Here is a 25,936-nt window from a genome sequence, read left to right as displayed (position 1 = left end):
TGTGCCATGCAATAGGTTCTTAACACTTAATGAGTAAATAAGGCAATGATCGACTCAGATTTGTATTGTTGTGTGGAATGTACAAAGCATTTTCATTTCCATTATCTTGTTTGGTTCCTATTGCACCTTGACATGTTTTCTCATCTCAATCGACGGAGGACACAAAGGTTTTGGTTGCTTAAGATCTCATAGTAAGCGACAGAAATAAGTCTAGAACTCTCAGGTCTTCTGACCCCAAATCCAGTCCTTTCTCCAAAAGAGTTTGAAGAAGAGAAAAGGAAAGATGACTCCCAAATTTAGAATCTAGGTAACTGGGAAGATGGTGCTGACCTTAGAAAAATGGGGAGTGGGGGTGTCTGAGAAACATTGTCAATTTTCAGCTGCCCCGTGAAAAGCCATGTAGCATTCCTGGCTACAGAGAGCTCAGAGTAGAGCCACGAATGGCCCCTTACCCTCAGGGGGCATAAGCAGACAGTTTTTTTATTGTTGTTTTATTGTGGTGAAATATATGTAACAAAATTTATCACCTTAACTGTTTTTAAGTGTACAGTTCAGTAGCAATAAATACATTTACCTTGTGAATGTTGTGCAACTATTAGCATCATCCGTCTCCAGAACATTTTTCATCTCCCCAAACTGAAATTCTGTACCCATTAAACAACACCCCATTTTCCCCTCCTCCCAGCCCCTGGAAACCATTGTTCTACTTCCTGTCTCTATGAATTTGACTACTCTAGCTGCCTCACAGAAGTGGAACCGTACAATGTTCTGTGTCTGATTTCTTTCGCTTGGCATAATGTCTTCAGGGTTTCATCTATGTTGTACCAGGCTGAGTAATTTTACAGTGTATGGATATACCACATTTTGTTTGTTGTTGATGGACAGTTGATGGACACTTGGACTGCTTCCACCTTTGGCTGTTGTGAATAGTGCTGAACATTTGTATATCAGTATCTGTTCAAGTCACCGATTTCAGTTCTTTTGGGTAAATACTCAGAAGTAGAATTGCTGGATCATGTGACAATTTTATTTTCCACAGCAGCTTTTTACATTCCCAGGGCCTAAGGGTTCCAATTTCTCTACATCCTCATCAACATTTATTTCCTTTTTATTATTTTTTATGCTAGCCATCCTAATGAGTGTGACGTTGTATCTCATTGTGGTTTTGATTTGCATTTTCCTAATGATTAGTGATGTTGAGCATCTTTTCATGTGCTTATTAGCCATCTGTATGTCTTTGGAGAAATGTCTATTCAAGTCCTTTCTTTGTCCATTTTTAAATTGTTTTTCTTGTTCTTGAGTTGTAAAAGCTTTAAAATATATTCTAAATGTTAATCCCTTATCAGATACACGATGTTCAAATATTTTGTCCTGTTCCATGGGCTTCCCTTTCATTCTGTTGACAAGTGTCCTTTGATGCAAAAAAGTTTTAATTTCAATGAAGTTCAATTTATTTATTTTTCTTTTGTTACCTGTGCTTTGGTGTCATATCCAAGAAATCATTGCCAAATTAAATATCATAAAGCTTGTTCCCTATATTTTCTTCTAAAAGCTTTATAGTTTTAGCCCTTATGATTAGGTCTTTGACTCATTTTGAGTTAATATTTGTATATGGTGTAAGGTAAGGGTCCAACTTCATTCTTTCTGCATGTGGATATCCAGTTAGCAGTTGTTGAACGGAATGTCCTTTTCCCATCAAATAGTCTTGTCATCCTTGTCAAAAATAACTTGACCATATATGTCGGGGTTTGATTCTGGGTTCTGTATCCTATCCGCTTAGTCTGTTTGTATTTATGCCAGTACCATACTGGTTTTTATTAATTTATTATTATTTTTTTATTTAGAGCTATTTTTGGTTCACTACAAAATTGAGCAGAAGGAACAGAGATTTCACATATGCTCACTGACCCTACATATGCATAGCCTCCCCAGCTATCAGAATCGCATGCCAGAATGGTACATTTGTTGCAATTGATGAACATATATTGACACATTGTATGTTGACACCCAAAGTCCATGATTTTATATTAAAACTTACTCTTGGTAGTGTACATTCTGTGGGCTTAGACAAATGAATAATGATATGTATCCACTGTTATGGTATTATATAGAGTAGTATCACTACCCTAAAAATCCTCTGTGCTTCCCCTATTCATCCCTCCCCTCACTCCTAATCTATGGTAATCACTGATCTTTTTACTGGCTCTGTAGTTTTGCCTTTTCCAGAATGTCATATAGTTGGAATCACACAGTATGTAGCCTTTTCAAATGGGCTTCATTCACTTAGAAATATACATTTAAGATCTTTCCATGTCTTTTTTTGGCTTAATAGCTCATTTCTTTTTAGCACTGAGTAATATTCCATTATCTGGATGCATCACAGTTTATCCATTTACCTACTGAAAGACATCTTGGTTGCTTCCAAGTTTTGGCAATTATTAATAAAACTACTATAAACATTCATGTGTAGATTTTTTTTCTGGGCATAAGTTTTCAACTCATTTGGGTAAATACCAAGGAGCACAGTTACTGGATCATATGGTAAGAGTATGTTTCCTTTTTTAAGAACTGTCTTCCAAAATAGGTGTACCACTTTGCATTTCCATCAGCAGTGAGTAAGAGTTCCTGTTCCTCCATATCCTTGCCAGGATTTGGTGTTGTTAGTATTTTGGATTTGGGCCATTCTAACAGTTGTATAGTGGTATCTCATTGTATCTCATTGTTGTTTTCTGCACTGTTTCTATATCTTTGTTGTAAGTTTTGGCATTAGGAAGCGTGATACCTCCAACACTATTCTTCCTTCTCAAGATTGTTTTGGTTATTTGGGGTCCCTTGAGATTCCACGTGAATTTTATGATAGGTTTTTATATTTCTGTAAGGAAAAAAAAGTCATTTGGATTTTGGTAGGGATTTCATTGAATCTGTACATTGCTTTGTGTAGTATTGACATCTTAACAATATAAAGTCTCCAAATCCATGAACATGGGATGTCTTTCTACTTATGTGTGTCTTCTTTAATTTCTTTCAGCAACATTTTGTAGTTTTTGGTGTACAGTCTTTTGCCTCCTTGGTTAAGTAAATTCCTAAGTATTTTATTCTTTTTGATGCTATTATAAATGTAATTGTTTTCTTAATTTCCTTTTTGGATCATTCATGGATAGTATATAGAAAAACTGATTTTTGTGTATTGATTTTGTATCCTATTATTTTTCTGAATTCATTTATTATTTCTAACTGTGTGTGTATATGTGTGTGTAATCTTTATGGTTTTCTACATATAAGATCATGTCATCTGCAAACAGAGAATTTTACTTCTTCCTTTCCAATTTGGATGCTTCATTTCATTTTCTTGCCTTTTGCTCTGGCTAGAACTTACAATACTATGTTGAATAAAAGTGGCAAAAGTGGGCATCCTTATCTCATTCCTGATCTTAGAGGAAAAGCTTTCAGTCTTTCACCGTTGAGTACGATGTTAGCTGTTTAAGCAGTTTTTAAAAGGATCTTTAAAAGAGGTGGGATTTTGAAGTCCCGGGACCTATTTAAAATTGTGTTTCTCTGTGTCCTCAGCACCTAGCACAGTGTCTGGCACATAGCAGTTATTGAATGAATGGCTTAAAAAAACGACAGTTTCACAAAACTGAATGAGCTAAAGACACTGCTGAATGAAGTGTTAATTTGGGACTCATGAGGTTGGCAAGGATTGAAGGGTAACGGTAAAGGTGATAAGGAGTCATTGGTTGTCTGCTGACCTGGAGCAGGTGTTGGTCCCACACTGCAGGCAGCATGGCCACTTGGATCTTAGTAAATTTTGCTTGGATAGTCTGCTTTTAGAGAAACTTCCCTGGTTAAGTTATTTTCCCCTTCCCTCTGTTAGCACGTAGCAGCTGGAAGAAAATAACATATGTTGTATCTCTTTGTATTTATGACTACTGAATTAATAACTTCAGTCCATTGGATGCAAAGAAAACAAGTGAAATGCTATAAATTATAGATGAAAATTGTTCATGCTAATAGAGTGTGTAACATATGCCTCACTTTGGCACAGCTTTGAAATAATGTGAATGATTTAAAGGGCTTGAGTCTGTTTGCCTTCATTTTAATTTGGAATAGTTGGAAAGTATCGAGTCACCACCATTTCATTAGTAATGCTATGCTCTTCCATTGGAACTTAAGCTCTCTCAACTTGGAGCAGACAAAAATCCTGATTAGCTGTAGTCTTAGGATGGGAAAGTCAAGTGATTGCATTCAATGTGTTAGCATCTCTCTTCATCTGGACTTCTAACAAGCAAGTTCTAAATATGAACTGACACGTCCTCACTTTTTTCCTTTAACAAGGGTCCTCTGAGTTACAGATTTAAAAAATGAATTCTGTAAATGTAGAACTTGCTGATAACTTTGAGAGGCAGCAGGATGTGGTGGAAAGAGCAGGTCTTTTTGTCTCACTGAGGGATTTTTCTGGCTGCTAATAAGGAAACCCTATAGTATGTGCAAAGAGGGGATATATTCTAAGAATATAAGGCTGTCTTACAGGATCCAAGGACAGGAGGGACAGCAAGGCTCAGGAGGGTATGGACCTAGGGTCTAGAAGCCCTAGGAACTAAAGTCACTCAGTCTGTCACCAGGGCCCCCTGGTCTCACTTTCACTTTCCTCTCTGCACCTATTCCTTCCCTCTCTTACCAGCCGGGCTGCCTTTGCTTCTTTGTGCTCATAGCTAAGCACATCTGCCCAGCTCTGGTTTTTTATCACTTCCAGTTCAAGGGCTAGCACAGGCTGCCTGGCATCTCAGATTTCCAAATTCCTGGAAGAGAGAATCTGGTTATCTCACCTTGAGTCAGATGACTATTCCCGGTTTGTTCATTTATTCATCCACAAAGTCTTTATCAAATGCCAGGAGGCACTGGGGGATGCATCCTCCCTTCATGGACCATGTGTGTTTGGGGGAGTGGGGAAGAGAGAACGAGAGAGCATGAGTGAGAGAGCGTAAGCTCATTTTTGGGGGGACTGACTTGAGAGTTGCAATTTTCAGAGAAAGAGAAGTATGGCTTGGGATTCAGATAGACCTGGATTCAAATCCTGATTCCTCTCCTTACCAGCACTGTATTATTTTGTGTTACCTTTTTCAGCCCCAATTTTCTCCCCAGTAAAATGGGAATAATTCTTTCTAGGGTAGTTAGGGGGATTAGAATGAAGGGGTGCATGTGAAGGCCTGAGTATAGTGCCTGCCACACAGAGTCAGAACTCCACTCCTCACTGGTTGTGACCTTGAGCAAGTTCCTTAACCTGCCTGAAACGGTTTCTTCACCTATGAAATGGGAAAGGATATCATCTACCTCGTGTGCTTATTATGAGGATTACATCACGTGACACGCACCAAATCGCGGGGACTGTGTATGTAATAGACACCCAGGATGGTAGCTCCTCCTCTAGGTCTTGTTAATAGTCACAGTTTTTTTCCCTCTGTCTTCTAGTTCCCATTCGGCCGACGCTTGCCTTGTGACATCTACTGGCATGGAGTTTCATTTCACGACAATGACATATTCTCCGGCCAAGTGAACAAGTTTCCAGGTATCTGCTGTTATTGTTGGCATCGAAAAATGTTTCTAGGCTGAGTGTCAGGGCTCTTCTGCAAGCAGCGTTTTGAGCTCGGACTCAAGGACTCTTAATTGGGACTTGCTGCCCGCACCACCGCGGCGCCCTGACCTTGGGAGGGAAGCTAACGCAGAGGTCATCAGGATTTGACCCACCAATGGGTTAAAGACTGGAGGTTCAAAAATAAAAAGACAGGCTTTCCTGGACTAATTTCACCAGTGGAAGAACATGATCTTCACTTTCTGAGTTATAATATGAAGGTGTAATGAGGAGACGATGTTCTCAAAATGAAAAAAAAAAAATAGGCCACTTCACATAAATTATTTGCAAGAAACAAAAGTACTAAAATTCTAGGAATATGCCACAAAAATGGGGTTAGCAGCTTCTGCTTTCTTTAAGTATCATCATTGGAAGTACCAGTTTTACAACCAAATATACCAGTCTCTGTGTGTGGTGAACGACAGGCTGAGACAGTGCCTACCTTTTACCTCGGGACCTTGTCCCAGTGAGGCTTTCCTGTAAGGGGGACTAGTGCCAAGAAAGTGTCAGAGCCAACACTTTAAGACACCTCCTCACTCCATTCCCAGCCTCCCCATATGCCTTTCCATTTTATTTTTAATCTCTGCCTCCCTCTTCTGCTATGGATTGCTATTCATTATTTTTAATGGCTCAGTGAGGAGGGTGGTTAAGGTGAGTGGGTGTGCTCAGAGAGGAAGGAACATTTGGTCAAGAGGGGGTGGCGATCGCAGCCAAAGGGTCTTTCTCTTATATTCAGAAATTTTAACATAATATGTACAAACCATATTATAATACGATAGTAAATAATTTGTTTAAAAAGAGCATCACCCTGAATCCCATCCCTCGTTTAACAAAACAACAATGTGAATATTTCTAGATTTCCTCCCAAACCTTAACCACATATTTGTATCATTTTTACATGGTTGCAGTCAGAGTGTGTTTGCCTGAATACAAGGTGTTTTCTTCTAGCGTGATATCATTTATGCTTATTTTTAAAAGGCGACTGCATTTTCCCTTTTTCTGGGGTGCCTGTTGGCTGTTGATCTCAGGGTCAGGAGTTTGAGCCCCATGGTGTGTGTAGAGTTTACTTAAAAAAAAATTTACTCTTTGGCACTCTATGCCATGTCTTTAAGAAAATACGTCTTGGAAAAACCAGTAGCCATACATGATACACTGGTGAGTTATGCCATGTCCACTAGGGGGGTTCAGTTAAGCTTTCAGACTACCATGGGCCTCACCTGGCTCAGATTCACTTAAAAAGATATAGGGCAGGAAACACGGCCTGCCAGCCGGTCAATGTTGGGCATTTCTCTCCAGCGGTGTCTTTGTGAGGGTGCCGAAGGCTAGTCTAACCCCTCAAGTGAGATCAGCTCAGGTGTAAGGAGACAAGACCTACATTGGTGGACGTGGGTCTGTCTTGGCTTAGATATGCCTCAAGAGCCTTATCTCATGTCGCTCCTCCAAAGCATAGCTTCCAGGGTCCCCAGCAGGGTCGTGCTGAGTTAGGAGAATCATTACATCAGGAAAGCCTGGGGCTATGGCTTCCTACCAGGTATTTATGCAATTTGCCAATCAGGGATCATTTCAACCATATGATTTGTCGTCTAGGAACACAGCTAACTTTCTACCTTTATTGGTTTCCGGAGGAACGGAGCTAGAAAATTAACCCACAGTTAGAGATGAGGGAGGGTTCTGTTGGAGAACAAGAAGGATTCTGGTAGCCTGGGTTCTTGCATACAGTTCAATGGGATAACTATTCTTTTCCATCTTGCTGCTCATAAAAGATGACTTTTTGATGTCACTCAAAGGACTTACTGGGATACTGGGAGAAGGTAATTTGGAAGAGAACAGTTCTTTGAATGAGGACAGAGTTCCTAAGACATGAATCCTCAAATGAGGCTTCACTGATGTTTTCCCCTGTTTGTGCCTCATCTCATGGCTGAGAGTAAGAAAGAAGTCGTAGCTATATAGCTCTCCTTTTGGAACACAGATTAGAGAAAAACACCCTCAAAGGACTAGTTTCATTAAAGGTGATATAAGAATATTCATTCCAAAGAAACAAGTTTGCTCTATCCCATATTCCATGTGCCAGTGACTGGAACATGTAATTTTCCACTTTACCAACAGCAATTAATTAGTTCTAATGACAAAGCAGGCTCTCGAATCTCTAGGCAGAGATGCAGTGTGGCTACACCCTCTCCCTATGGAAGACAGCAGCTCTTAACTATGACGTGATTCCAGAAGGGTCTGTCCTTTGGCTCTAGTTTGGGTCCAGGCTTATCTTCTGTCTCTCCGGTATCCCGTTATTCTAGCGGTGCATCTCGTATGCACTGTATATGATATAGAGTAAGTTCTACTGGATGTGGCAGGCAACTGTAAATGCATCACGTGCTGAATAAACTGAAAACTTTTGGAGATGCATATGGAAGCGATTTATTTTGTTTGTGTCAGCACATTAGATTTTAGCCACTTTTCTATGACGAGGTCCTCCAAGATGTGTTATTATGTCTTAACATGATGAATTAAGACTTTCTATAAAAATAATCTGATTTGGATATGTCTTTGCTTTAGGAAAGTCCCAAACTGTCAATTCTCAGCTCACAAGCGACAGTTTTTTGCTGACTTTCAGGGTCTGAGATGTATGACAGCACATGGCAGGGGTGGGGAGGGGATGTTCTGGCAGAGAGGGAAAGGGCCCCGGCCAGGAAGGTCCTGGGCTGCTTGCGGTCAAGCACTCGGCTGTGTCAGAGAAGATAGAGAGATAAGGAGAAAGGTGTGTAGGGAGAGAAGTCAAATACAAAATAAGTGCCAGACAGAGGAAATCTGGGGTGCCCGGGTGGTTTGGAACGAGGGCACATGACCTAATCTAGATCTGCTCGGGGGGCAGACAGGGCGAGAGACCCAGGAGAACATGTGAACTGAGGCTCCAGGGCTGGACGGGCCTGACCTCCCTGCAAAATGCGGGAATAGAGTTGGTGCAAAGACCTAGGATGTTTAGAGCAGGTTGCTCATTCAGTGAAGGGCAAGTGGCCCATGATGGTCAGAAAGGGTCAGGTGTGAGAGGGGCCGTGGATGGGTGATAAGCAGGGACCGAAGGATAGCATCCTTATAGTCTGAAGGTCATGGGAGCCACTGAGAAATTGTTAGGCCAGAGAGCGACATGGGCCAGCTTGCATTTTCAGAAGGCCCCCCAGAGGGATGCATTGGAGGTGGGTGGAAGGGCAGAAGCAGGAGACAGAGGTAGAGCTAAGAGGCCGCTGCAGGAGCCAGCAAAAGATGAACTCATCAGCGGCACTGGGAACAGAGAAGAGGGTGGATCTGGAAGAAGTTATTTGTCATTGGGTGGCTGGAATGTGTTTTGCCAAGAATTATATTGTTGTCAGTGATATTTGGATTGAACAGTACTCCCGAAATAGCTCAGATTTTGTTTTGTTTTTGTTTTTGTTTTAAATTGGGTTAAATAGGTAGGTCTGTGTGGGCAAGCCTAAGGATCAGACTGTTACCCTCTTGCGTAGCTTCACGGGGGTTGAGACCTACCAGGCCTTGAGACTCCAGTGTAGCAGAGAGAAGAACCAGGCCCAGGAGTGACAGGAGGCAAGTTCCTGGTGTGGGAAGCTCCAACCTGAGTTAGAGCATTTTCCCAGTTGGGAGGGGACCTGCCACCATAGGGACATCTGGAGAAAGACCTGCTGGGAACCCCAGGTAGGCAGTGAGCCTCAAAAGAACCTCTAAGTAGGCAGCAGGAGGGCAGGCACAGGGCTCAGGTCCCAAGCAGGAGGATCCAGCCCTTGCTGGGTAGTCTTGGGTGGAACAGAGGAGGAACACTGGCAGGAACAAAGCAAAGGCATTGCTAAGGCAGCTACTCAGGCACCAGGAGCAAAAGACAGGTTACCAAAACCTAGGGACAAAGCAACCAGAAAGCCTTAGAAAGACCGTTGAAATCCTCCTTATCTAACTGGAGTACAAAGTCAGGGTCAAAGATTGCCTTATTCTCAATCTCGAGGGGCTGGGAGCTGATGGTTAGACCTAGAGCTTCCAGCTCAGGTCAGAGTGTGTCCCAGAGCCTAGGGCAAGGGTCCCAGGGAGGGTCAGGTGCTGCAGTTCCTTGGAGAAGGGAGGTAGAGTCTAGAGCCAGCAGAGCCTGGCAGTGACCTCTCTTTTCCCCTATTTGCTCGGGAACATGTGTTCTGGCTCAGCTAGAAACCCAGCTACTCCCGTGAGAGCCGATGGCACTCCCCACATCTGTCTCTGAGCCACCACCAGAAGCCCAGACGCCAGCAGCTTCCACGTGGGGTGGAGGGAGGGGTCGGAGATATGGTGGAGGAACAAAGGTTTTGGTGGTGAGTGGATTGAAGGAGGTAGACACTGGTGCCTCCTGGAGACAGGCATTTAGGCAGAGGAGGGGCGAGTCGTCCAGAGCCTGTGGGTCAGAACTGTCTGGGGAAAGTAGCTGTTGGATTGTAGGGTGCTTCCGAAGCTGGCTGTTTTCAGTAGAGAACTACCTGGAGACTGGCACAAAAGCAGACTTGGGAGCAGATCTGTCAGCTGGTGGGGGGACTTAGGATCCACATTACAGTGGGAGCCGTCGCAGGTTTCAAATGAAGATATACTCAATTTGCTGGAAATTGATTTGTGTCTTTTCTTTTTTTTTTAGAGAGGGAGAGAGAGTGCAGGGGAGGGGCAGAGGGAGAGGGAGAGAGCTAATCTCAAGCGGGCTCCACGCCCAGTGTGGAGCCCGACGCAGGGCTGCATCTCATGACCCTGAGATCATGACCTGAGACAAAATCAAGAGTCAGACGCTTAACTGACTGAGCCCCCCAGGCACCCCTGGACATTGGTTTTCACAAGACTTCTCTGGAGCATTCAAACCACACTTCTGTACTCATAGCACTTCTGTCTGTGTTGTGTGAGTCTGTCCGACCTGCTGAGGGGTTTCTGAAAGAGAAACTTCCCCCGTCACAAGGCCATTAAAAGTGTAGAAAGTACCACAACAGTCAGGAGGCTTCATCTACTTGGTTAAGGTGCTGTATTATAGTTAGTTATGAAGGGTTTTAGTCTAGTATGATAACAAACTGTTGTCAAAGAAAAGGAAAAACCTTCAAAAACAGTTGAAGTTTTTGTTTTGTGTATTTGGTGTTCGGCTCCAGTGTTTATAACTCAAAAATTCTAATTTTGGAGGGGACTAAAAGGAAACAGCTAGAATTTTCTGGGCTCATACTTATTTCTTAGGAAGCTCAGAACAATGTCCTCAGTGAGTTTTCTTTAATATTGAAGAGTTCACATCAGAGCACAGTTTATTAGTGCTTTTCAAGCTCCTTTATTTCTTATTTAATCCTTTTCTCTATCCTAAACAAGAACCAAGAAGCTGGGCATTGACATCTTGAATCTGCGATCTTCGGATTTATTGCGCTTTTTAATATGCTGAGGGAAGCAAGAAATAGGTTATTAAAACCTTCATTCTCAAAATGTTCACCCTTCACTTCCTGAACATGGGAATTTCGAGAAATCTCATTCGTTCTGATTGTGCCCATTTGGAATGTGTGATAATTCGGACATGCCAAGCTGACACAAAACTTTGTACTTTCTGTAAAAAATAACTTCGCCGAGCCAGTTCCTAGTGTCAGGGATGGAACTGTTGCCTGTCTCAGGGTGAAGGCCGTTTCTAGTCTCCATTTTCAGTGGTGATATTTGCCCTAAGAGATAAGCATGCTAAAACTTAGAAGAATTTTTACCTATTTGCTGAAAATTTGCTAAGGTATAGACAGTTTCCTCTCTTGTCAGAGTTCCTAAAGATGCTACAAGAAAAAAAAATCCACCATTCTTTTAAAATGTTTTATAAGTGAGTCATTTTAATACCCTCTGGGCAAATTAATGAGGTCTGATCAATGTTAGTGTCAGTACTTATAACTGAAGAACTCCTACAGATTTCATTTTCTCCCCCTAAACTATAAATTATGCTATGATATCCTTTCTACTTTCTGTCCTTATTTCAAGGAGACAGATTTTATGCTGAAAGCTGTATATTTTTCTATTTTATACCTTGAATACTCATGGAAGATTAAAGTAAAGCAACTTAATTAAGCTTCTCGTAATGTAAGCAGAGTCCACTAGATGATATTCTTGAGGGTATAAGATGGAAGCAGTCCCAGAATTATGGATGGTGGCCCCAAATTAAGGAGGATATTAAGTTTTAAGTGCAAGATGTAAATGCTTCTCTTTATCCATTATCGAGGAGACTGACAAAGAATGGATTAATAAACTAGGTGGAAACCCATTCCTTCCAATTGATGCTTCATTTTTATAAGGGGAAAAAACTATCCATCTATTACCTCAAGTTTTTCATTAATTTGGTAGGTCTTTCCAAACCATGAGTCACTGCTGTGGGGAACAGCTACCTTTTTTTATCCTGTCTGCAAAAGCAAATATGTCGGGTGGGTGGTTTTAAAAGTCCCCGATCATGGCTGTTTTATAGCTAGCAGCCCACTGCTGTTCAAATCTCACAGCTTCTCTTCTCCCCAGGCATGACGGAGATGGTGCGTAAAATTACTCTGAGCAGAGCCGTGAGAATCATGCAGAATCTCTTTCCTGAGGAGTACAACTTCTATCCTCGCTCATGGATTCTGCCTGACGAGTTCCAGCTCTTTGTTGCTCAGGTAGATGGCACTCCGTCCCCGTGACCCTTGAATTACGTTATGGTTGCGACTGTGTCCTGGGAGCTGGGTCCTGGGTCCTGTGTGCTGGGAACTGGGGTGGGGGGATCCCCAGGAAGCTGCGGCTAGCCAAGGGAGTGTCTCAACAGTACCCAGTGAGTGTTGGCAGTGACCAAGGAGCTTGCAGTTGAATAGGCAGGGTGACAGGTAGGTGAACTAAGAAGTGCGTCTGGCCTGAGGCTGATATTGGGAGCGGGGTCACGGAGCTGATGTTTGGAAAGCGAGGGAGATAGGGCTGGAGCAGGTGGTTGAGCCCTTCAGCAGATTGGGACTGTTTGGGTGAATCTAGGATGTGGTCTGCCCAGCATCCTGTGGTATGAAATGTGGGCGGTCGGGCTCCGTTTTAAGGCTAGGGAGGAGGTCTGACACACTGTGGAGGTGGGGTGGGGGCACCTTTTAAGTGTTCTGCTTTAAATCTGTTCCAGAATCAATTTTCAAATCGCCCATTCCGTATCAAAGCAAAGTGTTTGAGCATGAAATACTTTGGAGCCTTGACCACTGATTGTGAAACAGTACCAGTAGGGAAACTGAATTGAGGATTGCCATTTTTCATTTGGGACCCCTTCAAAGCCTTTGCCAGTGGGTTCCATGGTCCATACGTACCTCTGAGGGTAACTGTACAACAAATGCCCATCTTACTGTGATGTGATAGGATTAATACCATTTATTGGTCCTACTGTGTTCCAGGCATTGTGCCAGAAGCTTAATGTTATTTCTTTCAATCCTCACAGCAATCTTGTCAAGTTGATTTTATTATTAATCCCATTTTGTGGATGAGGAAACAGACTTTGATAAGCAAGGTGACTTGCTGGAGAAGTGGAATTTAAACCTAGAGCTGATTTCAAGACCTATGGATTTTTTTTAAAGATTTTATTTATTTATTTGAGAGAGAGACACAGAGAGAGAGAGAGAGAGAGAAAATACGAACGGGGGGAGAGGCAAAGGGAGAAGAAGGAGACTCCCTGCTGAGCAGGGAACCCGATCCGGGGCTGGATCCCAGGACCCTGAGATCATGACCTGAGCTGAAGGCAGACACTTAACCCACTGAGCCACCCAGGCACCCCAAGGCCTATGCTTTTTATAAGCTGTCTTATTGCCTGCATGTTGTTTTGGTTTTAATATTAAATGATAAAACTTGTAATAAAATGATGATTTAGTAAGCACAAAAAAAGCTTGAAGTGGTAATTTTTAAAAGGAAGTTCTCGGGCGCCTGGGTGGCTCAGTTGGTTAAGCGACTGCCTTCGGCTCAGGTCATGATCCTCGACTCCGGGGATCGAGTCCCACATCGGGGCTCCCTGCTCAGCAGGGGGTCTGCTTCTCCCTCTGACCCTCTTCCCTCTTGTGCTTTCTGTCTCTCATTCTCTCTCTCAAATAAATTAAAAAAAAAAAAAAGGAAGCTCTCTATGGGATGGTGGTCACATGAGTTTGTACATTTCTTAAAATTCATCCAATTATTAACCTAAAATGGATGCATTTTATTCATGCAAATTATGCTTCAATAAAGTTAATTTTAAAAAATAAGCTCTCAGCGGCTCCCCATACTCACCCCTCAATTTCTCACTTCTGTGGCTCTGCTCATGTCCTTGTCCCTTTGTGGAATATCTTTATGTCCCATTTCCACAACTCTATATCTAACTATCCTGTGAATTTAAATGAGATACCTACCAACTGTGCCTTCAAAATCAGATATGTGAGAACTTTTCCATCAACCCCCAAGTTCCTCTGTCCTCCTTGCAGTCCATTCCCTCAACACCCCCAGCCCAGGCAACCGCTGGTCTGTATTCTCATTGGAGATTCGTTTTGTCTGTTCGAGGAATTCATGTAAATGGAATCATATTCATATATATGTATACATACACACACACACACACATACACACTTGAGTCTTTGTTTTTCTTTCAGAATCATATTTTTGAGATTCATCCATATTTGTTGTATATATTAGCCATTTGTATTTTTATTGGTGAGTGATATTCCATTGTATGAATTTGCTTATCCATTTCCCACTTGATGGGCATTTGGGCCATCCCCAGTTTGGGGATTTTATAAATAAAACTGCCATGACTGATCACATGCAAGTCATTATGTAGTTACATGTTTTCATTTCTCTTGGGTAGTACCTACGAGTGGAATTTTTGGATCATATGGTGTATGTATGTTTAACTTACAAGAACTTGCCGAACTTGTTTTCCAGCGTGGTTGTACGCCCTCACCAGCAGTGTGTGAGTTCTCTTTGCTCCACATCATCACCAAACCTTGGTATTGTTAGTTTTTTGAATTTTAGACATTCTGGGAGATGTGTAGTTGTATCTCTCTGTGGTTTTAATTTACATCTCCCCTACGACCAGATGTTGAGCATCTTTTCATCTGCCTTTTGACCATTTGAATATCTTCTTTTGTTATGTGTACAGTCAAACTTTTGCTCATTTCTCTGGGCATTCTATTTTTAAGTTGTAGTTTCCTTATATATTCTGTGTACAAGTCTTTTGTATGTGTATTGTGAATATTTTCTCCCTCTTAACTTTTCATGTTTTAACTCTGCCTTTTGAGGAACAAAAGTTTTTAATTTTGGTGAAGTTGAACTTACCATTTTTTCCTTTTATAGTTTGTGCTTTTGTGTGATACCTACAGCATCTTTGCCCAATTAAAGGTGGTGAAGATTTTGTACTGTTTTTTTCTAGGGATTTGTTAGTTTTAGTGTCTACATTTAGGTTTATGATTCATTTCAACTTAGTTTCTGTGTATGGCATGAGATCAGTGTTGAAGTTTACTTTGTTCCATAGGGATATTCAGTTGTTCAGTGCCTTTTGTTGTAAGGATGATTGTTTCCCTCATTGAATTAATTACCTTGGCAACCTCATTGAAAACCAGTTGACTGGATGTGTTTGGTCTGTTTCTGGAGTCTGTTTTGTTCCATTCATCTATATGTTTACTCTTATGCTAATACCGCATTTTATCTTGGTTACTATGAGTCAGGGTCAGTCTGGAAATCACGTAGTACAAGTCTTCCCACTTTGTTTATCATCATAATTGTTTTGGTTATTATAGGGCTATTGCATTTCCATATCAGTTTTTTAACCATTTTGCCCATTTCTACAAAGAAGCCCACTGGGACTTTGATTGGGATTGCTTTGAATCTACAGATCAGTTTGGAGACAGTGGACATCTTAACGGCGTCAACACATCTAATCCATAACTTTTATCTCCATTTATTTATATCTTCCTTAATTTATCTCAGTAATGTTTTATAGCTTTCAGAGTACAAGACGTCCCTAAGAAGTTTTGTTTTTTATGCTATCGTAAATGATATTTTTTGAATTTCATTTTCCTGTTGTTTGTTGCTAGTATATAGACATCCAGCTGACTTTTTGCTTTGAACTTATATCATATGACCTTGCTCAATTCCCTTATTAGTTCTACAAGTTCTTTTTTTGTAGATTTGTTAGGATTTTCTATGTATACAATTAATTCACTTGTGAATTAATATATTTTGTTTCTTCCTTTCTAATCTTACATGCCTTTTATTTATTTTAATTTTTCTTATTAAACTGCACTGGGCTAGGATCTCCAATACGACATTGAATTAGAAGTAATTAGAGTGGATATCTTTGCCTTGTTCTCAATGTTAGGGGGAAAGCATACAGCTTATCATGTTATGTGTGATGTTCGGTTGTTCATAGATGCCCTTTATCAGGTTGAGGAAGGTGTCTTCTGTAGTTTGGAGGAGTTTTTCATCATGAATGGGTGCTCAATCTTTTTTTTTTTTTTTTTAAAGATTTTATTTATTTATTTGAGAGAGAGAATGAGAGAGAGAGAGAGAGAGCATGAGAGGGGGAGGGTCAGAGGGAGAAGCAGACTCCCTGCTGAGCAGGGAGCCCGATGTGGGACTCGATCCCGGGACTCCAGGATCATGACCTGAGCCGAAGGCAGTCGCTTAACCAACTGAGCCACCCAGGTGCCCCATGGGTGCTCAATCTTGTCAAATGCTTTTCAGCATCTATTAAGATGGTATGATTTTTCTCTTTATTTTGATAATATGATGAACCACCAATTCATATTTTAAATATTAAGCTAACTTTGCATTCCTGTTATAAATCTTATATGGTTATGATGTATTATCCTTTTTAAATGCTGCTAAACTGTATTTGCTGATACTTAGGAATTTTTGTGTCGTTGTTCATGAGAGATATTGGTGTGTGATGTCTTTGGTCTTTGTATCAGGCAATCCTTATTAAATGAGTTAGCAAATATTTCTTTACTGTTTTGAAAATTTTGTATAAGATTGGTATTTATTTCTTAAATGCTTGATAGAATACACTATTGAAGGTATTCGGGCATGGAGCTTTCTTTCTGGGAACATTTTAAATTACGAATTAATTTTTTAATACATATAGGTAATTTGTTTCTTTCAAGGAATTAATCCATTTTATCTGAGTTGTCCAATTTACTGATGAAAGTTTTGAAAAACAGTATTTCCTTATTTTTTAATGTCTATGAGATATGTAGTGATCTCCCCATTTCATTGCTGATATTGGTAATTTGTGTTTTCTTTTTCTTTCCTTTTTTTTTCTTTCTTTGTCTGCCTTCCTTCCTTCCTTCCTTCCTTCTTTCCTTCCTTCTCTCTCTCTCTCTCTTTCTTTTCATATCAACTTAGCTTCAGGTTTATTAGTTTTGTTGATCTTTTCAAAGAGCCAACTTATGATTTTGTTGTTTTTCTGTATTGTTTGGGCATTTTCTATATCATTGATTTCTACTTCTTTTGGGTTTAATTTTCTCATCTTTCTCTAACTTTTTAAGGAGGAACTTAATTCAGTTGATTGATTTTTAAACATTAAAGCATCTCAGAAATTTTTGTATATTACATTTTCATTACCACCTAACTAAAAATGTTGTCTAATTTCCCTTGAGATTTCTTTGACCCATAGGTTATTTAGAAATGAGTTGTTTAGTTTATTAATAATTTTGGAACTGTCCCAAATATTCTTTGTTACTGATTTATAATTTAATTTTGTTGACATCAGAGAATATATTCAGTATTATCTTAGTCCCTTTAAATTTGTTGAAAGTCATCTTATGGCCCATATATTGTTTATATTTTTTTAAAAAAGGATTTACTTAGAGAGAGAGAGAGAGAGCGCACAAGTGGGAAAAGCAGAGGGAGAGGGAGAGAGAATCCCAAGCAGACTCTGCACTGAGCATGGAGCCCAATGCAGGGCTTGATCTCATGACCATGCAATCACGACCTGAGCCGAAACCCAAGAGATGGACACTTAACTGACTGCACCCCCCAGACGCCCCCATATATTGTTTATCTTGATGACTGTTTCATGTGTACTTGAAAATAATATGTATTCTGGAGTTGTTGGTGTGGCATCTGATAAATGTCAATTAGGTCAAGTTGGTACTTGGTACTGTTCACATATTCCTTACTAATTTACTGCCAACTTATTCAGTCAGTTACTGAGAGGGTATGTTGAAATTTCCAAATCTCGTTGTGGATTGTCTATTTCTCTTTTTAGTTATGTCTGTTTTTGCTTCATGTGTTTTTGAAGTTGTTGTTAGCTTGATGATTTGACTCCATTAGAAGGTAACTTTCCTTGTCCTGAAATCTACTCTTTTTGATATTAATACAGTGCCTCCAGCTTCTTTTGGTTTAGTATTTGTATGGTATATCTTTTTACCATTCTTTTACTTTTATCCTATTTGCATTTTTAAAGATTGCTTCTTGTGGACATCATGTAATTGGGTTATGATCTTTTATCCAGTTTGACAATCCCTGACTTTTAACTGGTATGCTCGGCCCACTTAAATTAATGGAATCATCAATATTGTTGGCTTCAAGTACACCATCTTCCTATGTCTTTACTATTTATTCTATATGTTTGGATTAATTGGGTATTTTTAGTGTTTTATTTTATCTCCTCTTTAGGCTTACCAGCTATGCCTCTTTTAAAAATGTCTTTAGTTTTTGTCTTAGCCCTAGAATCAATCTAGGGTTTACAATACATCTTTAACTTGTCACATATACCTTTAAGTATTACATACTTTAAGGAAAATATATGTGCTTCACAACAGTATACCTCTTTTCCCATCTTCATCCTCTATGGTATTATCATATAGTTTGCTTCTGTGTTATAAACCCCACAATACAGTGTTTTTATTTTTGCACTGAAAAGTCAATTATCTTATAAAGAAACTGAAAAAATGAGTATATTTGTCTTGTATACTCACCTATATATTTACATTTCCAGTATTCTCCATTCCTTCAAGTAGCTCTTGGATTCCATCTAGGAATTATTTTCCTTCAACTTGAAGAATTTTTTTAAACATATTTTTTTTATAGTACAGATCTGCTGTTCTCCCAGCTTTTGTTTGAAAATGTCTTTATTTTACCTTCAGTTTTGAAGCTGTTTTGAAATAATTACTTACAAAAATTGCAAAAATAGTATACAGAAAGAGCTCCCATGCTCCCTTCATTTAGCTTCCCCTAATGTTAACATCTTATACAATTACTGAAGCTGGGAAATTAACATTGATATAATATTATTTAATAATCTATGCACCTTATTTGCATTTCTCTATTGTCCTGCTAATGTCTTTTTTTCCTGGTTCAGGATCCACTCCATGTTTCCTCATTGCATTTAGTTGTCATTTCTCCTTAGTCTCCTCTGAGTTGTAACTGTTCTTCAACCTATCTTTGTCTTTCATGACCTTGACTCTTTTGAAGAGTACTGGTCAGTTTATTTTTTTAGAATGTCCCTCAATTTAGTTTTGTCTGATTTTTTCATGATTAGATTCAGATTACACATTTTTCATAAGAATACTACAAAGTGATGTTGTGACCTTCTCAATGCAGCGTATCAGGGTACATGATGTCAGGATATCTTATTTCTGGTGACGTTAACTTTGATCACTTAGTTAAGGTAGTTTCTGTTAGGTTTCTCCATAAAAAGTTACCGTTTTCCCTTTGTAAGTATCTTGTGGGGACATATTTTGAGACTATGTGGATAGCCTATTTGTCTCATACTTTTTTTAAAAAAGCTTTAATTAAGATATAATTGAAGTACAATAAACTGCAAATATTTCAAGTGTGCAGTTTGATATGTTTTGATATATGTAAAAATCCATGAAACCGTTACCACAATCAAGATAATGAACATATCCATCACCCCAAAATGTTTCCTCATGTCCCTTTGTAATCCTTCCTTTCTCTCCCTGCCCTCTACCTCCCATCACAAGGCAACTATGGATCTGCTTTTTATCAAGACCAGTTTGTACTTTCTAAAATTTTATATAAATGAAATAATATAGCAGGTACTCTTATTTTTTCCTTCAAAAAATTTTTTTTTTGGTTCTGGCTTCTTTCACTCAATATAATTATTTTGGGATTCTTCCAGGTTATAGTATTCATCAATAATTCATGCATGTTTATTATTGAGGAGTATTCCATTGAATGTATATACCACAGCTTGCTTATACCTTCAGCTGCTGCTGGATATTTAGATTGATTCCAGTTTTGGCCTATTACAAATAAAGATACTATGACTATCCATGTCTGAGTCTTTGTGTGGACATATGATTTCATTTCTCTTGAGTAAACACTTAAGAATGGAGTGTCTGGATCATAGAGTAGGTGTATATTTGATATTAAAGAAAGTACAAATTGTTTTCCAAAGTGGTTGTGTCATTTTATATTCCCTTCAGCCATGTATAAGCATTTTAGTTCTCCCACATCCTTGCCAACACTTGGTAGTAGTCAGTCTTTTCAATTTTAGCTATTCTAATAGGTGTGTAGCCTTTTCTTATTATTTAGTTTGTATTTCCCTAGTTATTAATGATGTTGAACATCTTTTCACATCCAAATGCATTCTTTTTTAAATTTTTTATTTAAAAAATATTTTTCAAATGCATTCTTTAATGAAATAAATTTATTTATATCTTGTGTCCATTTAAAAAAATTGAGTATTTGTATTATTGAGTTTCAAGAGTTCTTTATGTATTCTGAATATAGGTATTTATCAGATGTATCAATTACAATATTTTCTTCCAGTCTGTGCCTCGTCTTTTCATTGTCTTAACCGTATCTTTTGAAGATCAAATTTTTCATTCTGATGAAGTCCAATTTATCAATTTGTTCTTTTATGAATCTATACATAAGAACCTTGACCTAACCCAAATTCACAAAGATGTTTTATATTTTTGTCTAAAATTTTATAGTTTTAAGTTTAGATCTATGATTCGTTTGAGTTAATTTTTTAATGTGGTATGAGGTATGGATTGAAGTTAACTTTTTTGAGACATAGATATCCACTTATTTTAGAAACATCTGATGAGCATACTAACCTTTCTCTCCCAAATTGCATTTGCATTTATGTTGAAAATAGTTGCTCAAGTATGTGTGGGTGTTTCTGAATTCTCTATTCTATTCCATTGATGTATTTGTCTATTTTTATGCTAATACCTCACTGTCTTTGTCACTGTAGCTTTGCAATAAGTCTTAAAATCAGGTAATATAAGTCCTCCAACTTTGTCATTTTTTTCAAAGTTGTCTAGGCTATTATAGTCTTTTGATCTGCCATATGAATTTTAGAATCAGCTTGTCAATTTACGAGAAAGCCTGCTGGGATTTTGATTAGAATTGCATTGAGTCTGCATTTCACTTTAGGTAGAATCAACTTCTTAACAGCATTGAGTTTCTGATATATAATATATATATCTCCTTTTATTTTATATGTAATGTGATGTATATCTCTCCTATTATTTAGGTCTTCTTTAATTTCATTGGGCAATGTCTTTTAGTTTTTAGTGCATAGGTTTTTCACATCTTTTGTCAAGTTTATTCCTAAGTATTTCAAATTTTTGATAAATTGGCGATGTTGTATTTTTAAACTTCAAAATCTAGTTGTTTGAGTATGTAGAAATACAATTGACTTTTATGTATTGATCTTGTATCCTGAAACCTTGCTAAACTCAGTAGTTTCAGTATCTTATTTTGTAGATTCCACTAGATTTTCTGTATAGACTATCATGTCCTCACGATTTCTTACTTTCCAATCAGCCCTTTATTTCTTTTTCTTACCTTATTGCATTGGCTAGAACCTCCATATAATGTTGAATAAAAGTGATGAGAGAAGACGTCCTAGACTTGTTCCTGATCTTTGGGGATAAGCCTTTAGTTTTTCATCATTAAGTATGGGTTACTTGTAGATTTCTTGTAGATGCTTTTTATTAGATTGATGAAGTTCCCTTCTGTTCCTTGTTTCCATGGATTTTGGTTTGTTTTTTTAATTAGAAATGGGTGTTGGATTTTGTTACATACTTTTCTTGAGTCTATTGAGATGATCATATGGATTTTCTTTTTTTAGTTTATTAATATGACAAATAATATTGATTGATTTTTAAATATCAAATAAACCTTGCATTGCATTCCTTAGATAAATCTCAATTGTCATGATATGTTATCCTCTTTATATATTGTTGGATCTGATTTTCTAAAAAAATTTTTTTTTAAGATTTTATTTATTTATTTGACAGAGAGAGAGAGAGAGAACAAGTAGGCAGAGAGGCAGGCAGAGGGAGAGGGAGAAGCAGGCTCCCCGCTGAGCAGGGAGCCCGATGTGGGGCTCGATCCCAGGACCCTGGGATCATGACCTGAGCCGAAGGCAGCGGCTTAACTGACTGAGCCACCCAGGTGCCCTGATTTTCTAAAAATTTTTTAAGAATGTTTGCATCTATATTCATGAGGGATATTGTTCTGTAGTTTTCTTTTTTTTTACAATGTCTTTGCCTGGCTTTGCTACCAGGGTAATGCTAGTCACATAGAAGGAGTTGGAAGTATTCTCTACTCTTTAATTTTCTGAAAGAGTGTGTAGAATTGGCATTATTTCTTTCTTAAATATTTGGTAAAACTCACCAGTGAAGTCATGTGGACCCGATGGTTCTTTATGGGAGGGTTTTAACTAAAATTTCAATTTCTTTAACAGATATAGGCTATTTATGTTTTCTATTTCTTCTTGAACGAGCCTTGGTAGTTTGTCCTTCAGTGAATTTGTCCATTTTTGCATTCCTACAAATATTCTTGAACTTTGTTATGGGATCCAATTAAGTTATGTGGAAATAGATTTGGGTCTTGTTTTTAAAGTCAGGCGCCACTGGGACAGTGGTCAGTCTAACCAAATTATTTCTTAGCACTGAGGCAAGAATCTTATGTGTACTTCACCTGATGCTCCATGAACCATGGTGTTTTCTAGTTTTGCTGGTGAGAACGGATGCTATTCCAGGCTGTGTGTGGGCACCTGGCATTGCTACCTCTAGTCCTTTTGGGTGGTTCTTTCCTTGGCCTCAGGTAGTTTCCTCACTCACTGATTTGTATTCAGATAAATACTAATGGGAGACCCTCTGTGGATCTCCAGAGTCCTCTCTTTGTGAAGAAATCTCTCCAGTAGTCCGTCTTGAGAACACGAGCTATCTTAGTCACCCTGACTGACAACTTCATTTCCTCAGCTCAGGGGGTCTCTTGGGCTGGAATCTTTCTCTGGGCAGTAAACTGGGGCAGTCACAGAGCTCACATCTCTCAGGAATCATTGTCCTTTGCTGCCTGATGTCCAGTGCCTCCAAAACCATTCTTAATGCATTCTGTCTATTTTGTGGTTGCTTCAGATGGGCAGGTAAATCGAGTTTCTGTCAGTACATCTTGGCTGGAAATGGAAGTCCTCTGAATGAATGATTTTGTAACAATAACAATGCAACACTTACTGAGTATTTTTTACCTGGATTGACTAATTTAAAATTCTTCAGCGATCCAAATAGGGTTCTTCTATTATTCATAGGAGAGGAAAGTGAGGCACAGAGAGGTTAAGTGATTTTTGTCAAGATAACACAGCTTGGAAGACTAGCTCCAGAATCAATACTTTAACTTTCTGTGCTATACTATGGGAGGATATTTGAATAGATGTGTGGATAAGGTCCAGAACTATTCTAGAGAAAAGAGTAAAACTTTGCTGGTGATGAGAGGGTTCATCAGGGTAGAGGGCAGATGGCATAGAGGGAGAGAGAAAGCTTCCTGGTAGAGGTGACACCTGATTTGATTTTGAAATAATGAGCTTGCCTTGTAGACTAACCAAAGAAGAGCATTCCAGCCAAAATCAGTAGATTGTGCAAAGGTGCATAGATGTGAAGTGGTGTGACATATTGGAATGATAAGGAGTTTGATGTTATTAGAGTTTAAAAGAAGAGGGTTTGACAGTAGGTGAAGTTAGAGAAGTAGAGGCCAGGTCAGGAGGGGCCTTGAATGCCAGGTTAACAGGAGGAAGCCATGAGAGGGTTAGGTAGGGGATGAGGAGGAATGTGGTTACCTCTGGTGGAGTATAGACAGGATTGGGGAGGGCAGAGGAGTGAGACCTGTGGAAAGGATGCTCCTCTTGGAAAGGTGGCAGAGATGCGGAGGCTTGTTCTGAGACACTAAGACAGGAGTCTTATGCAGAGAAGGGCCAGGCGTGCGGCATATTTAGAAGGGGGAAGCTACAGGACTCCGAGAAAGATCAGAGAGGGGGGTGAGGAAGAAGGCGGAATTGACGTTTTCAGGAATCTGATGGGGGTGCCCTTTGCTAAGATGCCCGAGAGAAGGAGGAGCAGGTTTGGTGGAGAAGATGGAAGGCGGAGCTAGTGCTTGTTGTCTAACTGTTCGCTTTCTGATGGTAGCTACTCAGAGAGACTCTCATCAGTAAAATGGAAGGCGGGTCAGGTGATTGACAGGGACTCTTCCTGTTTGAGCATTGGAAGTCCTGAACTGTCAAAGACCATTTGACTGATGCCACAGGTACTTCGAACTGCGTAGTTCCCTAATACAAAGGAGGATTTCTTTGTCTCTAAGATGATATTCATCTAGAATCTGCTGACTCAGGACTTGGCACATGCAGAATGAGACTATGAAAACCCTACCCTAGTCGCTTGCTGGAAAGCCCAGCCCATCACTTATTCTTCCTGGGTCCTCCAGTAAGCCCCTTCCTCCAGCCCCGGTTCTCCATCTGTTAAGTGGAAAAGTGATCCAAACCTCAGAGTGATTGTGCACATCCAGTGAGTATTTGATGATGAAATGCTTTATTAGCTGCGAACCTGATTAAACAAATGTGGCATTCTTATTTTTAATATACCCTTTGTTTTAATACAAAACAATGCACTCATATTAAGAATTCAAAGAATATAGGGGCATGTAAAGAGAAAAAAAATCCCCACTCATTAGATTATTTGAACACTAGTGTATATCCTTCCAGTTTTTTCCTACATATGAACAAATATACATTGTAACACACACAGTTCTTTTTCTTTAAAGAAATGGGATGATGCTATGTGTTCTCTTCTTCAGCCTGCCATTTTCCTCCACTACGTTTTATACATCTTTCCATGTCACTGCTGCAAAGTACTCTATTGTATGGATGCACCACGACTTTTAAAGTCATTCCCCTATTGATGAATGTATAGGTAGTTCTCATATTTCTTTGGTTCAACAAATAATGTTGTCGGGTACCGTACCTCTCCTATGTAGGCATCTTTATACACCTGCTCCAGCATTGCCTTCAGACAGATATCTCCAAGTGGAATTGCTGTATTCAAAGACATGTGCCTTTACATTTTGACAGGTGAAGCCAAACACGAGGCTTTATTAGAAATGGTGTGCTTAATTATGAGAGTAAACAGTGTCTTTTGAGTGCCTGGGAAGTGAGCTTTCAGAGGTGTGGGTGGGGGCTTTACTTTGTGACTCAACAGCGGCAGGGCGTGTGATTAGCTGTAACACATTCTAAAACCTGACACTTTGTAGGTATTTTATTTGTCACATTAATTAGGATTATATTTATTTCATCAAAGAACAGGGAAGATCCACATCACTCCTGATACTTGGCTGCAAAACTGGTACTCAAATATGACCAGCAGGTGGCGCTAGCAGGAAGCAAGTGGGATTCTCAGTGGAAATTTTTGTGAGGGGGGAGGAGGATGCAGGCCTGCTTTCCCCTGTTAGCAGATGGCCAATAAAAAAATTCCTTGGAGTTTATTTTGCATATGGTCTTCCATCTGGGTATTTGAGAAAAGTACAGTTTTGTTATCAAAACAGTATTTATTATGGTGAAGGAGTTTGTATTTCGTAGCAGAAGAATTTTTCAGTGAATAAAGCCAAAAACCTGTTCAATAATCTTTTGCGGTTTCTTGGAGGGAACCAGCGAGCGTAGAGTTCTTCCATTTTCCTCTCCAGTTACCATCCTCAGTTAGCTTTTATTGATTCAGCTCCTCGAGGCTGAATGAAGTGCATTATTTGCAAAAATCCCAGAGAACAATGTTCTCCACTGGGTTTAGGAACTAGGAAAATGTGGAGTTATAAGTGGGTCAGAATCGAAGCAGAAAGAAAACCTGCAGTGGGAAGCATATATTCCTTGTCCTGATTCCATGCTTGTCAGAGAACCTTCTGGTGACTTGATTACTCCCATGGTTTTCCTGCATAGAGATGCTATGCTGATCTGGCCGACTTCTGGGCACTGGATGGCCAGCCCAGAGGATGAAGTTTCTATGCCTTCACCTGCCTTGTAGAGCCGTGACCCCCTCTGCAGCCTCAGGTGACACCATTTTC

At 39.5% G+C, this 25,936-nt stretch overlaps 1 protein-coding gene across 1 annotated transcript in view; it reads left to right on the top strand.

The window, feature by feature from the left end:
• TTLL11 (tubulin tyrosine ligase like 11) overlaps window positions 1–25,936 on the top strand; it is a 227,359-nt gene that overhangs the window by 41,936 nt on the left and 159,487 nt on the right. Inside the window, exons 2-3 of the mRNA XM_032418525.1 lie at window positions 5,470–5,566; window positions 12,128–12,261. Coding sequence (XP_032274416.1) covers window positions 5,470–5,566; window positions 12,128–12,261 — 231 coding nt within the window. The remainder of the gene's footprint in view (window positions 1–5,469; window positions 5,567–12,127; window positions 12,262–25,936) is intronic.

The sequence above is a fragment of the Phoca vitulina genome, unplaced genomic scaffold (genome assembly GCF_004348235.1).
Source record: "Phoca vitulina isolate PV1807 unplaced genomic scaffold, GSC_HSeal_1.0 scaffold21, whole genome shotgun sequence".
Lineage (NCBI taxonomy): Eukaryota > Metazoa > Chordata > Mammalia > Carnivora > Phocidae > Phoca > Phoca vitulina.
This window is presented reverse-complemented; position numbering and strand designations above follow the sequence as displayed.